The sequence below is a fragment of the Ranitomeya imitator genome, chromosome 6, assembly GCF_032444005.1.
Source record: "Ranitomeya imitator isolate aRanImi1 chromosome 6, aRanImi1.pri, whole genome shotgun sequence".
NCBI lineage: Eukaryota > Metazoa > Chordata > Amphibia > Anura > Dendrobatidae > Ranitomeya > Ranitomeya imitator.
This window is the reverse complement of record NC_091287.1, coordinates 112181053-112192368: the sequence shown is the minus strand read 5'-3', so window position 1 is coordinate 112192368 and position 11316 is coordinate 112181053. Positions and strand designations below refer to the sequence as shown.

At 39.8% G+C, this 11316-nt stretch overlaps 1 protein-coding gene across 2 annotated transcripts in view; it reads left to right on the top strand.

Annotated features, from left to right (window-relative positions):
* NEK10 (NIMA related kinase 10) overlaps positions 1-11316 on the top strand; it is a 337168-nt gene that overhangs the window by 136026 nt on the left and 189826 nt on the right. For both annotated transcript variants that reach the window (XM_069730006.1, XM_069730007.1), the window contains exon 16: positions 2922-2986. In XM_069730006.1, coding sequence (XP_069586107.1) covers positions 2922-2986 — 65 coding nt within the window. The remainder of the gene's footprint in view (positions 1-2921; positions 2987-11316) is intronic.

The following is an 11316-nucleotide window of genomic DNA, read 5'->3' as shown; positions in this document are numbered from 1 at the left end:
TGCTCCTATAGAAAACCTCAGTTGTAAAACTGCAGTGAAATCCGCAGAAAACCCACGGTAAATCCACAATAAAACTGCAGCAAAAATGCAGCGTGGACCTTTATACGTGTGCACATAGCCTAAGAACCTAAAGCTTAGGTGGAAGCTACAATGAAGAAAAGACAATGCTGTCTTATATGTAATGTACTGTACTGTGCAAAAGTTTTAGCAGATGGTAAAAATTGCTGCAAAGTAAGAATGATTACAAGTATAGAAGTGTTAATAGTTTATTTTAATCAGTTAACATAATGGAAAGTGAACAAAAGAGAATCAAATCAATGTTTGATGTTCCCACCCGTTCCCTTCAAAACATCATTAAAATATCAAATTTCTAGGTACACTTGCACAAAGTTTTAAAGGAACTCAGCAGGAATGTTGTTCTAAACATCTTGGAGAACTAACCACAGATCTGAATTGGCCATAAACTTGTTCAAATCCTTCTGTTTCTTCATGTAATCCCAGACTGCCATCGTGTCACCCCTCAGTGTGTCTGGGATGCTGTTACTGACAGCTCAGTTGTCCAGTCTAGTGTAGAGGCATGCTGAGCTGTCAGTGTGTTGATTCACAGCTCGGCCGTCCAATCTGAGACAGGTAGACTCTCGCTGTCTCCAGGTGTTCATTGTGCCAGTTGATTGCCAGGCTACTTATCTGGGCTGTTTCTCCCAGACCCCTGCCAGACACACGTTCAGCTACTGTGTGGTTTATCTCTCTGTGCCTTGCATTCTATTTGTGGATGGGTAGTTGCCTGACCTTTGACCTCATTCTGACCATCCATCTGTTTAACCCCTTTTGCTCAGATCTGCTATCATCTATCTCTTTCTTCGGTTTACGACTTACCTTCCTGGCTTTTGACCTTAGACTCCTCGACTATCCCATCTCATGGCTTCGCCATGAGAAGTGACTCAGCTTCACACCGAAAGACTCGATGATGTTGATATTAGGGGTCTGTGGAAGTCATAATAATCCATTTGGTTTACCACTGTATCTTATCCAGTCTATTTAGTAGAAAAGATTCCCACAGACGTCATTACACTAAAGATAGTTCTTAATGACATTGGCTGTATGTTTGGGGTCATTGTCATTCTACAGAGTACTTTGGAGCCAATCAGATGACTGTGAAGGTATTGCATTATGGATAAGTATCTGACTTTATTTGTTAGCACTGAGAACACAATTAAATCTGACCAATTCCCCTACTCCATTTGCTGAAATACAGCTTTAAACTCTCAAGTATTTTTCACCATGCTACTCTATTGCCGCAGACACACATTATTGTAGTACTTTTTAGTCCTTTGGCAGACAAACTGCCCGTTGTTACAGCCAAATATTTCAAATTTTGACTTATCAGTATAGAGCACCTGGTGTGACGCTGCGTCACTTTTCACGGCCAAACTGAGAGTCAGGGTAGTTACATTATAAACAGAAAGAAGAGACAAAGGCATAGTCAGGTAACGTTTTGAGGTCAGAATACCAGGATAGCGGATCAACTGGGACAAAGTACACCTGGAGACAGCCAGAGCCTCCCAGTCTCAGATTGGACAGCTGAGCTGTCAATCAACACACTGACAGCTCAGCACACCCCTGCACAAGACTGGAAGACTGAGCTGTCAATCAAAGTACTGACAGCCTCAGCTGTAACTGCATCCCAGACACACTGAGGATGCTGCCAATTTCTGTACCCGAGATCATATGTTTTGTGCATTGTTGAGTTTCTGCGCATTGTTTCCATGTAGAATGTGTAGCTATTTGACCACATTTATTCTATGAAGACCACTTTTGGCCAAATTTCTCTGAACAGTAGATGGGTTTAGTTGGATGCCACTGGTTGCTGTGAGTTCTAAGCTGCTGGCACTGCTGGACATCTTCAAATGCTTTGCCTGAGAGAGACCTTGCTGATGCAGTATAACTACATTGTATCTCATTGCTATGCTTTGTCTTGCTTCAGTGTATGACCTGTGATATGAACCTTGAGTCTTCCACAAGTTCACCTTTACAGCAGAGTTTGACTGTTCCTCACTCAGTTTTTATCCCACACAGCTGTTTCTGCTTCTGTTAATTACTGTGTTTCATAAATTAATGATCATAATCACTAGTATAATTGGTTACTAGAACTGTATGTACTATAGGACTTTATGAAGGACTAGAATTCTAAAAAAAATCCATGACTTTGTTCAAGTGTACCTAGAAGAATTCACACTGTTTAAAGTCAAAAGTTGGCCATAACAAATATTAATTTGGTTTAGGTTTTTCTTTTCAAATTCCCATTGCTTTTTTGTTTATTGATCAAAATAGACTAGTAACTGACTCGTTAGTGATATTTGTGTGTCATTTAGGTTTGGATATTACTGGTTCTTGTGTTTGATCTTTATGTAGAAAAGTGCACTACTGTTTGTTCTAATTCTAATTATGGTGTTTGCTTTTTGTGAGAATTGTATTGCAGATCAGTATATGTTTCTTTTTACAAATGAATTCTAGTTAAATGTTTAAGTTTTATTTCTACCTTTCTTCCTATAGTTTAACCCAGAGTGTTTTCTGTGACTTTATCAATTTAGAAAAACCTGCATTAGCCCTTTATTAATAGTCTCACATATGAGAACAAGCATAGAATTGTTGTATACATTAAAATGATCACTGACATAAACATTTCAAAATATTTAACATGCAATTCAATTTGACTAAATATGATAGTTGTAATACCATCTGGCAGCAGATCTCCACACTGAGGATGTACCGCCAGATGGCCTAAGATTATAGAGTATGCAAAATAAATGCCATACTAGGTAGTAATGAAATATCCTGAAAGATCCTGCTGGGTGATAGTGTTTGTGGATGGGCATAAATATTTCATTTCCTCTGTCTTTTTTTTCTTTTTGTTCACACAGTGTTATGCGTTCAGAGCATTAAGATTTCTCTTTAGCATGGAAAGAAATCGAGATCTGTTCAAAAGGTACAGTATGCATACTGTGAATACAATGCAACAAAGGTAATAAGGATTATTTCAATAATATGTGAACACTAGATGGAGGCCCGATGCTATCGCATCGGGTGGGCGGTAATGTCACAATGGGGGCAGGCTCTCCACTCTCTCTTTCCCCATGTGCTGACTTCTCTCGTCTGTGCTCTCTTCTTTGACCTGTCTACCCCATGTGCTCCTCCTGTACAAAGATGGCGGCGGTCAGTGAATCATTTGGCTGATCCCGGCGGTGGTGTGTTCGCGATGGTGTTCAGCTGGTGGTACCGCACAAGAGGCTGCGTACAGTGTATGCAGTGTGTGTGTGTGTGTACTTGTGTGTGTGGTGCGTATGGCGTATGAAGTGTGTGTGTTTGGTGCGACGGTGTTCTGCTGGTGGTACCGTGCAAGAGGCTGGTACCACCAGCAGTTTCCATATTGAGACACCCATCATTTGGGTGTCCCAATATGGCGGTCGGTGAACTTCCACCGCTTGGAATTCTGGGATCCGGACACATATGGACAGAACAGGATAAAGGTAACTGTACAGTGCTTTGTGAAAGTATTCGGCTCCCTGGAACTTTTCAACTGTTTCCCACACATCATGCTTCTAACATAAAGATACCAAATGTAAATTTTTGGTGAAGAACCAACAACAAGTGGAACACAATTGTGAAGTTGAACAAAATGTATTGGTTATTTTAAATTTATGTGGAAATTCAAAAACTGAAAAATGGGGCGTGCAATATTATTCGGCCCCTTTACTTTCAGTGCAGCAAACTCTCTCCAGAAGTTCATTGTGGATCTCTGAATGATCTAATGTTGTCCTAAATGCCTGATGATATTAATATAATCCACCTGTGTGTAATCAAGTCTCCGTATAAATGCACCTGCTCTGTGATAGGCTCAGGGTTCTGTTTGAAACACAGAGAGCATCATGAAGACCAAGGAACACAACAGGCAGGTCCGTGATACTGTTGTGGAGAAGTTTAAAGCTGGATTTGGATACAAAATGATTTCCAAAACTTTAAACATCTCAAGGAGCACTGTGCAAGCGATCATATTGAAATGGAAAGAGTGTCATACCACTGCAAATCTACCAAGACCGGGCCGTCCCTCTAAACTTTCATCTCAAACAAAGAGAAGACTGATCAGAGATGCAGCCTAGAGGCCCTTGATCACTGGATGAACTGCAGAGATCTACAGCTGAGGTGGGACAGTCTGTCCATAGGACAACAATCAGTCGTACACTGCACAAATCTGGCCTATATGGAAGAGTGGCAAGAAGAAAGCCATTTCTCAAAGATATCCATAAAAAGTGTCTTTAAAGTTTGCAACAAGCCACCTTGGAGATACACCAAACATGTGGAAGAACGTGCTCTCGTCAGATGAAGCCAAAATCGAATTTTTTGGCAACAATGCCAAACGATATGTTTGGCGCAAAGGCAACACAGCTCATCACCCTAAACACACCATCCCCACTGTCAAACATGGTGGTGGCAGCATCATGGTTTGGGCCTGCTTTTCTTCAGCAGGGACAGGGAAGATGGTTAAAATTGATGGGAAGATGGATGGAGCCAAATACAGGACCATTCTTGAAGAAAACCTGTTGGAGTCTGCAAAAGGCCTGATAGGAATAAATGTTAGCACAGCCAAACTTGGAGGTGCCACACAGTAGGTTCCCAAACCTTATAGCTAAATATCAAATACCGGGCACACTCAGGGATTTTTTGGTGCAAAAATCAAAATTTAATACATACAGTAGCCACTAGTTACAAACGTTTCGGTCGTGATAGACCTTCATCAGTGTACTAGGGTTAATTTTTAGATGCTAGTGTGAGTAGAACACAAAAAGTAGCCAAAGATCAGCTAAAGGGTGTAGCCCAGAACGTAGGTGGTCAGTGACCTGCAATCAGGTATACTGTGACCCAAACTAGGTATGTGCCGAGTATCTTATGTCGCGATATCCACTGCAAGACAAGGGGGTGTGTACACTTTGTCCCGCGGTGGATACGGCGACATATGATACTCGGCACATACCTAGTTTGGGTCACAGTATACCTGACTGCAGGGCACTGACCACCTATGCTCTGGGCTACACCCTTTAGCTGATCTTTGGCTACTGTCTGTGTTCTACTCACACTAGCATCTAAAAATTAACCCTAGTACACTGATGAAGGTCAATCATGACCGAAACGTTTGTAACTAGTGGCTACTGTATGTATTAAATTTTGGTCTTTGCACCAAAAAATCCCTGAGTGTGCAAAAGACCTGAGACTGGGACGGAGATTTGTCTTCCAACAAGACAATGATCCTAAACATAAAGCAAAATCTACAATGGAATGGTTCACAAATAAACGTATCCAGGTGTTAGAATGTCCAAGTCAAAGTACAGACCTCAATACAATCGAGAATCTGTGGAAAGAGCTGAAAACTGCTGTTCACAAACGATCTCCATCAAACCTCACTAAGCTCGAGCTGTTTGCCAAAGAAGAATGGGCAAGAATTTCAGTCTCTCGATGTACAAAACTGATAGAGACCTACCCCAAGCTACTTGCAGCTGTAATCGCAGCAAAAGGTGGCACCACAAAGTATCACGTTATAGGGGCCAAATAATATTGCACGCCCCACTTTTCAGTTTTTGAAAAAAAATTTAAAATAACCAATAAATTTCATTCAACTTCACAATTGTGTTCCACTTGTTGTTGATTCTTCACCAAAAATTTACATTTGGTATCTTTATGTTTGAAGCATGATATGTGGGAAAAGGTTGAAAACCTCCAGGGAGCCGAATACTTTAGCAAGGCACTGTATATTAAGATATGTAAGTTGTGGAAAACAATAATTTACATTGGGGGTCCGCAGGGTCCTGAAGTTTAGCGGAGATAAAGGGTACACTTGGAAAGTTGTCCGGTATCGCTGAATGAGAGCATCTTTCCAAAGGAAAGTGGAACTCTGCATGGAGACATCTATTGTAGCTGCCTATGTTTTGAGAATAACTATGATTGGTTTTGTTTGGAGGTACTGATGTTGGCACTGTTATAGGGACACTGTGGCTGGCTCTGAAATATTAGGCCTTCTGGCTGATTCTGCCATGGCAGCAATGTAGGAAACTCTCTAATATGGGCGTATCTATTAGATCTTTAAATGGTCACTGTTATCTCAATAAAATTGTATTTATTTATTTTACTCACTTATATAGCACCATTAATTTCACAGCGCTTTACATACATTATCGGAACTGTTCCCATTGGGGCTCACAATCTAGATTCCTTATCAGTATGTTTTTGGGGTGTGGGGGGAAAACCGGAGAAGCCCGAGGAAACCCACGCAAACACAGGGAGAATATATTCACTCCTTGCAGATCTTGTCCTTGGTGGGATTTGAACCCAGTACCCCAGTGCTGCAAGGCTGCAGTGCTGACCACTGAGCCACCATGCTGCCCTTTGCATACAGTACAAACCAAAAGTGTGCAAAGCAGTCATCAAAGCAAAGCAAAAGGTGGCTACTTTGAAGAACCTAGAATATGACATAATTTCAGTTGTTTCACACTTTTTTGTTAAGTATATAATTCCACATGTGTTAATTCATAGTTTTGATGCCTTCAGTGTGAATGTACAATTTTCATAGTCATGAAAATACAGAAAAATCTTTAAATGAGAAGGTGTGTCCAAACTTTTGGTCTGTTCTGTATATCAGTAGTATAAGCTAAAATAAGAAACTTTGTATTTTTTCTTATCAGAGAAATCTGATTCTTTTTCAACTATGAGCCACTTCCACCCTTTCACCTGCCTCTTGAACTCGCCATCCATTCTGGAAAAACAGCTCCCGACAGTGAAACACACACAGACTTATGCTGCAGCAACAAGAAACTATTATACGTTAGTACAGTGCTGGATTCACAGCCGCAAAGGCTCAATGCCGCTGCATAATGCTGCTATAAAGTATCTTCCATGTTAATGCTTCTTCTGACCATGTGCTGTAGAGAGAGGAAAAAAAAGCACAGGAATCTTTCTGTGTACTGTGAATGGGAGATATGATAGCTAGCATTCTCCCACTAGGTCAGACAGGACTGAAAATTAGAGCTAGAGCCTTCAGAGGGGAAAAACTGGTGAAAAATACAGGAAAAAAATCATATAATGTCCAGAAAGATTGCTATTCTTCATGTACACACAGGGCAGATTATTCTGAAATGTTATATGAAATCATAGGTAAGCTTTAAGAATTTTTTCCTCCCCTTTTTATTTTTACGTTCACAGAGCCATATCGGGTCTTGTTTTTTTGTACTTTTGAATAACACCATTCATTTTATCATGTAAGCATTGGAAAGTGGAAAGAAAATTCCAAGTGCATTGAAATGGCAAATAAAAGTACAATTCCTAATTGTTTTTTGTTTTTATGTACCATGTTCACTATACGGTAAAACTGACCTGGCGATATGATTCTCCAGGTCAGTGCGATTATGCAGGTACCAAACATGTATGTTTTTTTTAAAGTGATGAAAAATAATTAATACATTTGTATATGGCTTTTGCCATTTTCCCAGACCTGTAATGCTTGACATTTTTGAGATATGGAGCTGTGTGAGGGCTTATTTCTTGTGCCCTTACATTTTTACAGATAATGATGTTTTGATTGCCTCTTATTGCATGTAATTGCAATGTTGCGGCAGCCAAAAAAACATAATTCAGGAAATTCGATTTTTCTTCTTCTTGTTATGCCGTTTACTGATCGGATTACCGTAATTTATTTTATATTTTGATAGATCAGACTTTTCTGAGCTCAGCAAGATCAAATATGTGTATTTTTTGTTTTTGTTTTATGTTTTAAGTGGCAAAAGGGGGTGTTTTGAACTTTTAAATTTTTTTATTTTTTCACATTTTTAAAAACATTATTTTCTCACTTTTTACTGCACCAGTTAGCCCCCTTAAGGATCTTGAAGCTGGGATTATCCAACTGCTTGTTACATACAAACAAATAATAAAAGATAAAATGTAATAATAAATAATAAAAGAATAAACATTACAAAATAGGTCTTATAATAAGGGAGGAACAATAAGAAAGCGGTGTTCCTGTCGGAATATCATCCATGGGAGCATGTACTAAAATTACATACGTAGGTAATAAGTGACAAATGTAGACGACAAAGAGTTCATCAACTAGAGCATATGGAAATTATGATTCTTATAAGGGGTCAGGAGAGTAAAAAAAAGATCAGAGCTCGTAACCATAGACGTGCCTGTGTGATTAAAAACTACAAGCTACTCAGATTTTTGAATTCACAAAGAAGGATCAAACAGTGAAAAAAGCACAAGTGGCATCCATTGAAAGTAATATATGTAATAATAATGTCACTCATAGCCACAGATCAGTAATATGATCCGCAACTTAGCCATGGTGTATGGAGATGGAACGCCCCTCTCCATCCCGACTTGAGTTTCGCTTTTTCAAGAGGTGGTGCCAAACATTTTGATCAAGAAGGGGTTGTCCTAATAGTGAACAACCCCTTTAATATTTGATTACTTAGTTTAAATTTTTACATCAATAATTCTGTAGAATTATACTCTCTAAAAATCTAAAAAAAATCATGATAGTTGTAGGGTTATTCCCAAATTCATAATTTATCCCCAACGATCCTGAACTTAGGGCTCTGGAACTCTGAGAATGGGGATATCCAGCCATGTCTTGAATAGAGTGGAGGTGCGCATGCTTGACCTCCCTCCATTCATTGTCTTTGAGACTGCTGGAAAAAGTTTAATACAGCACTTGGCTTTCTCCAGCCATCCCATAGAAAATGAATAGAGCAGTAGTCAAGCATTCCAGTCAAGAAGGGGCTGCAAAGGCCCTAGTCTTGGAGTTTCAGAACCCAATTTTGAAATCATTTAGTGGATCAATTGCAGGGAATCTAGCTATCACTATCAGCAATATAGCTACTGGTTTTGAAAACTACTTCAGCTGGCAGAATTCTGTATAAATGCTCATGTATACATAGTATGTATATATATATATATATATATATATATATATATATATATATATATATATATATATATATATATATATACACACTATAGTACAGCAGAAGCAGTGCCTAAAGTTAGTTAGTGCACATCATGAATTTTGTGACTTGGATAATATTTTATTGAATATTTACCATGTACAGTTAGGGCCAGAAATATTTGGACAGTGACACAAGTTTTGTTATTTTAGCTGTTTACAAAAACATGTTCAGAAATACAATTATATATATAATATGGGCTGAAAGTGCACACTCCCAGCTGCAATATGATAGTTTCCACATCCAAATCGGAGAAAGGGTTTAGGAATCATAGCTCTGTAATGCATAGCGTCCTCTTTTTCAAGGGACCAAAAGTAATTGGACAATGGACTCTAAGGGCTGCAATTAACTCTGAAGGCGTCTCCCTCGTTAACCTGTAATCAATGAAGTAGTTAAAAGGTCAGGGGTGGATTCCAGGTGTGTGGTTTTGCATTTGGAAGCTGTTGCTGTGAGCAGACAACATGCGGTCAAAGGAACTCTCAATTGAGGTGAAGCAGAACATTCTGAGGCTGAAAAAAAAGAAAAAATCCATCAGAGAGATAGCAGACATGCTTGGAGTAGCAAAATCAACAGTTGGGTACATTCTGAGAAAAAAGGAATTGACTGGTGAGCTTGGGAACTCAAAAAGGCCTGGGCGTCCACGGATGACAACAGTGGTGGATGATCGCCGCATACTTAATTTGGTGAAGAAGAACCCGTTCACAACATCAACTGAAGTCCAGAACACTCTCAGTGAAGTAGGTGTATCTGTCTCTAAGTCAACAGTAAAGAGAAGACTCCATGACAGTAAATACAAAGGGTTCACATCTAGATGCAAACCATTCATCAATACCAAAAATAGACAGGCCAGAGTTAAATTTGCAGAAAAACACCTCAAGAAGCCAGCTCAGTTCTGGAAAAGTATTCTATGGACAGATGAGACAAAGATCAACCTGTACCAGAATGATGGGAAGAAAAAAGTTTGGAGAAGAAAGGGAACGGCACATGATCCAAGGCACACCACATCCGCTGTAAAACATGGTGGAGGCAACATGATGGCATGGGCATGCATGGCTTTCAATGGCACTGGGTCACTTGTGTTTATTGATGACATAACAGCAGACAAGAGTAGCCGGATGAATTCTGAAGTGTACCGGGATATACTTTCAGCCCAGATTCAGCCAAATGCTGCAAAGTTGATTGGACGGCGCTTCATAGTACAGATGGACAATGACCCCAAGCATACAGCCAAAGCTACCCAGGAGTTCATGAGTGCCAAAAAGTGGAACATTCTGCAATGGCCAAGTCAATCTCCAGATCTAAACCCAATTGAGCATGCATTTCACTTGCTCAAATCCAGACTTAAGACGGAAAGACCCACAAACAAGCAAGACCTGAAGGCTGCGGCTGTAAAGGCCTGGCAAAGCATTAAGAAGGAGGAAATCCAGCGTTTGGTGATGTCCATGGGTTCCTGACTTAAGGCAGTGATTGCCTCCAAAGGATTTGCAACAAAATATTGAAAATAAAAATATTTTGTTTGGGTTATGTTTATTTGTCCAATTACTTTTGACCTCCTAAAATGTGGAGTGTTTGTAAAGAAATGTGTACAATTCCTACATTTTCTATCAGATATTTTTGTTCAACCCTTCAAATTAAACGTTACAATCTGCACTTGAATTCTGTTGTAGAGGTTTCATTTCAAATCCAATGTGGTGGCATGCAGAGCCCAACTCGCGAAAATTGTGTCACTGTCCAAATATTTCTGGCCCTAACTGTATTACATGGAGGTGAGCCTTAATAATTTTGTTCAAATTGAAAGTGTGATATAAGGCAGGGTTCACATTACTTTGATCCTACATTCGTTGGCTCCATTTATCCTTATGTCCGAATCCCCACAATATGGGATTTGGGCTTACATGCTGTTAGGGCCATTGACTATAATGAGTTAGATGGAGTTGCAATGTGCTCTGTTATACATCATCTTTGGCATTATACGCCTAGTTGAGGAGGGCATCGACACCTAGTCTACTACATCTTGTTGCCCGCCTGCATTAGGCATACATGGCCGAAAAGGATGTACGACAGAAAAAACTATTTCTCCGTCTGCATCACTACAGTCAATGGCCCCACCAGCACATACACCCCAATCCCGTTTGTGGGAACTCGGATGGAAGCCCTGACGTAGCCATGAACGTAGGGTCAACTGCTATGTGAACATAGCCTAAAGGGTGCAGCCATATTCTTTCACATTGGCTTTTCAGTAACTGATCAAGAAATGTAAAACATTTCT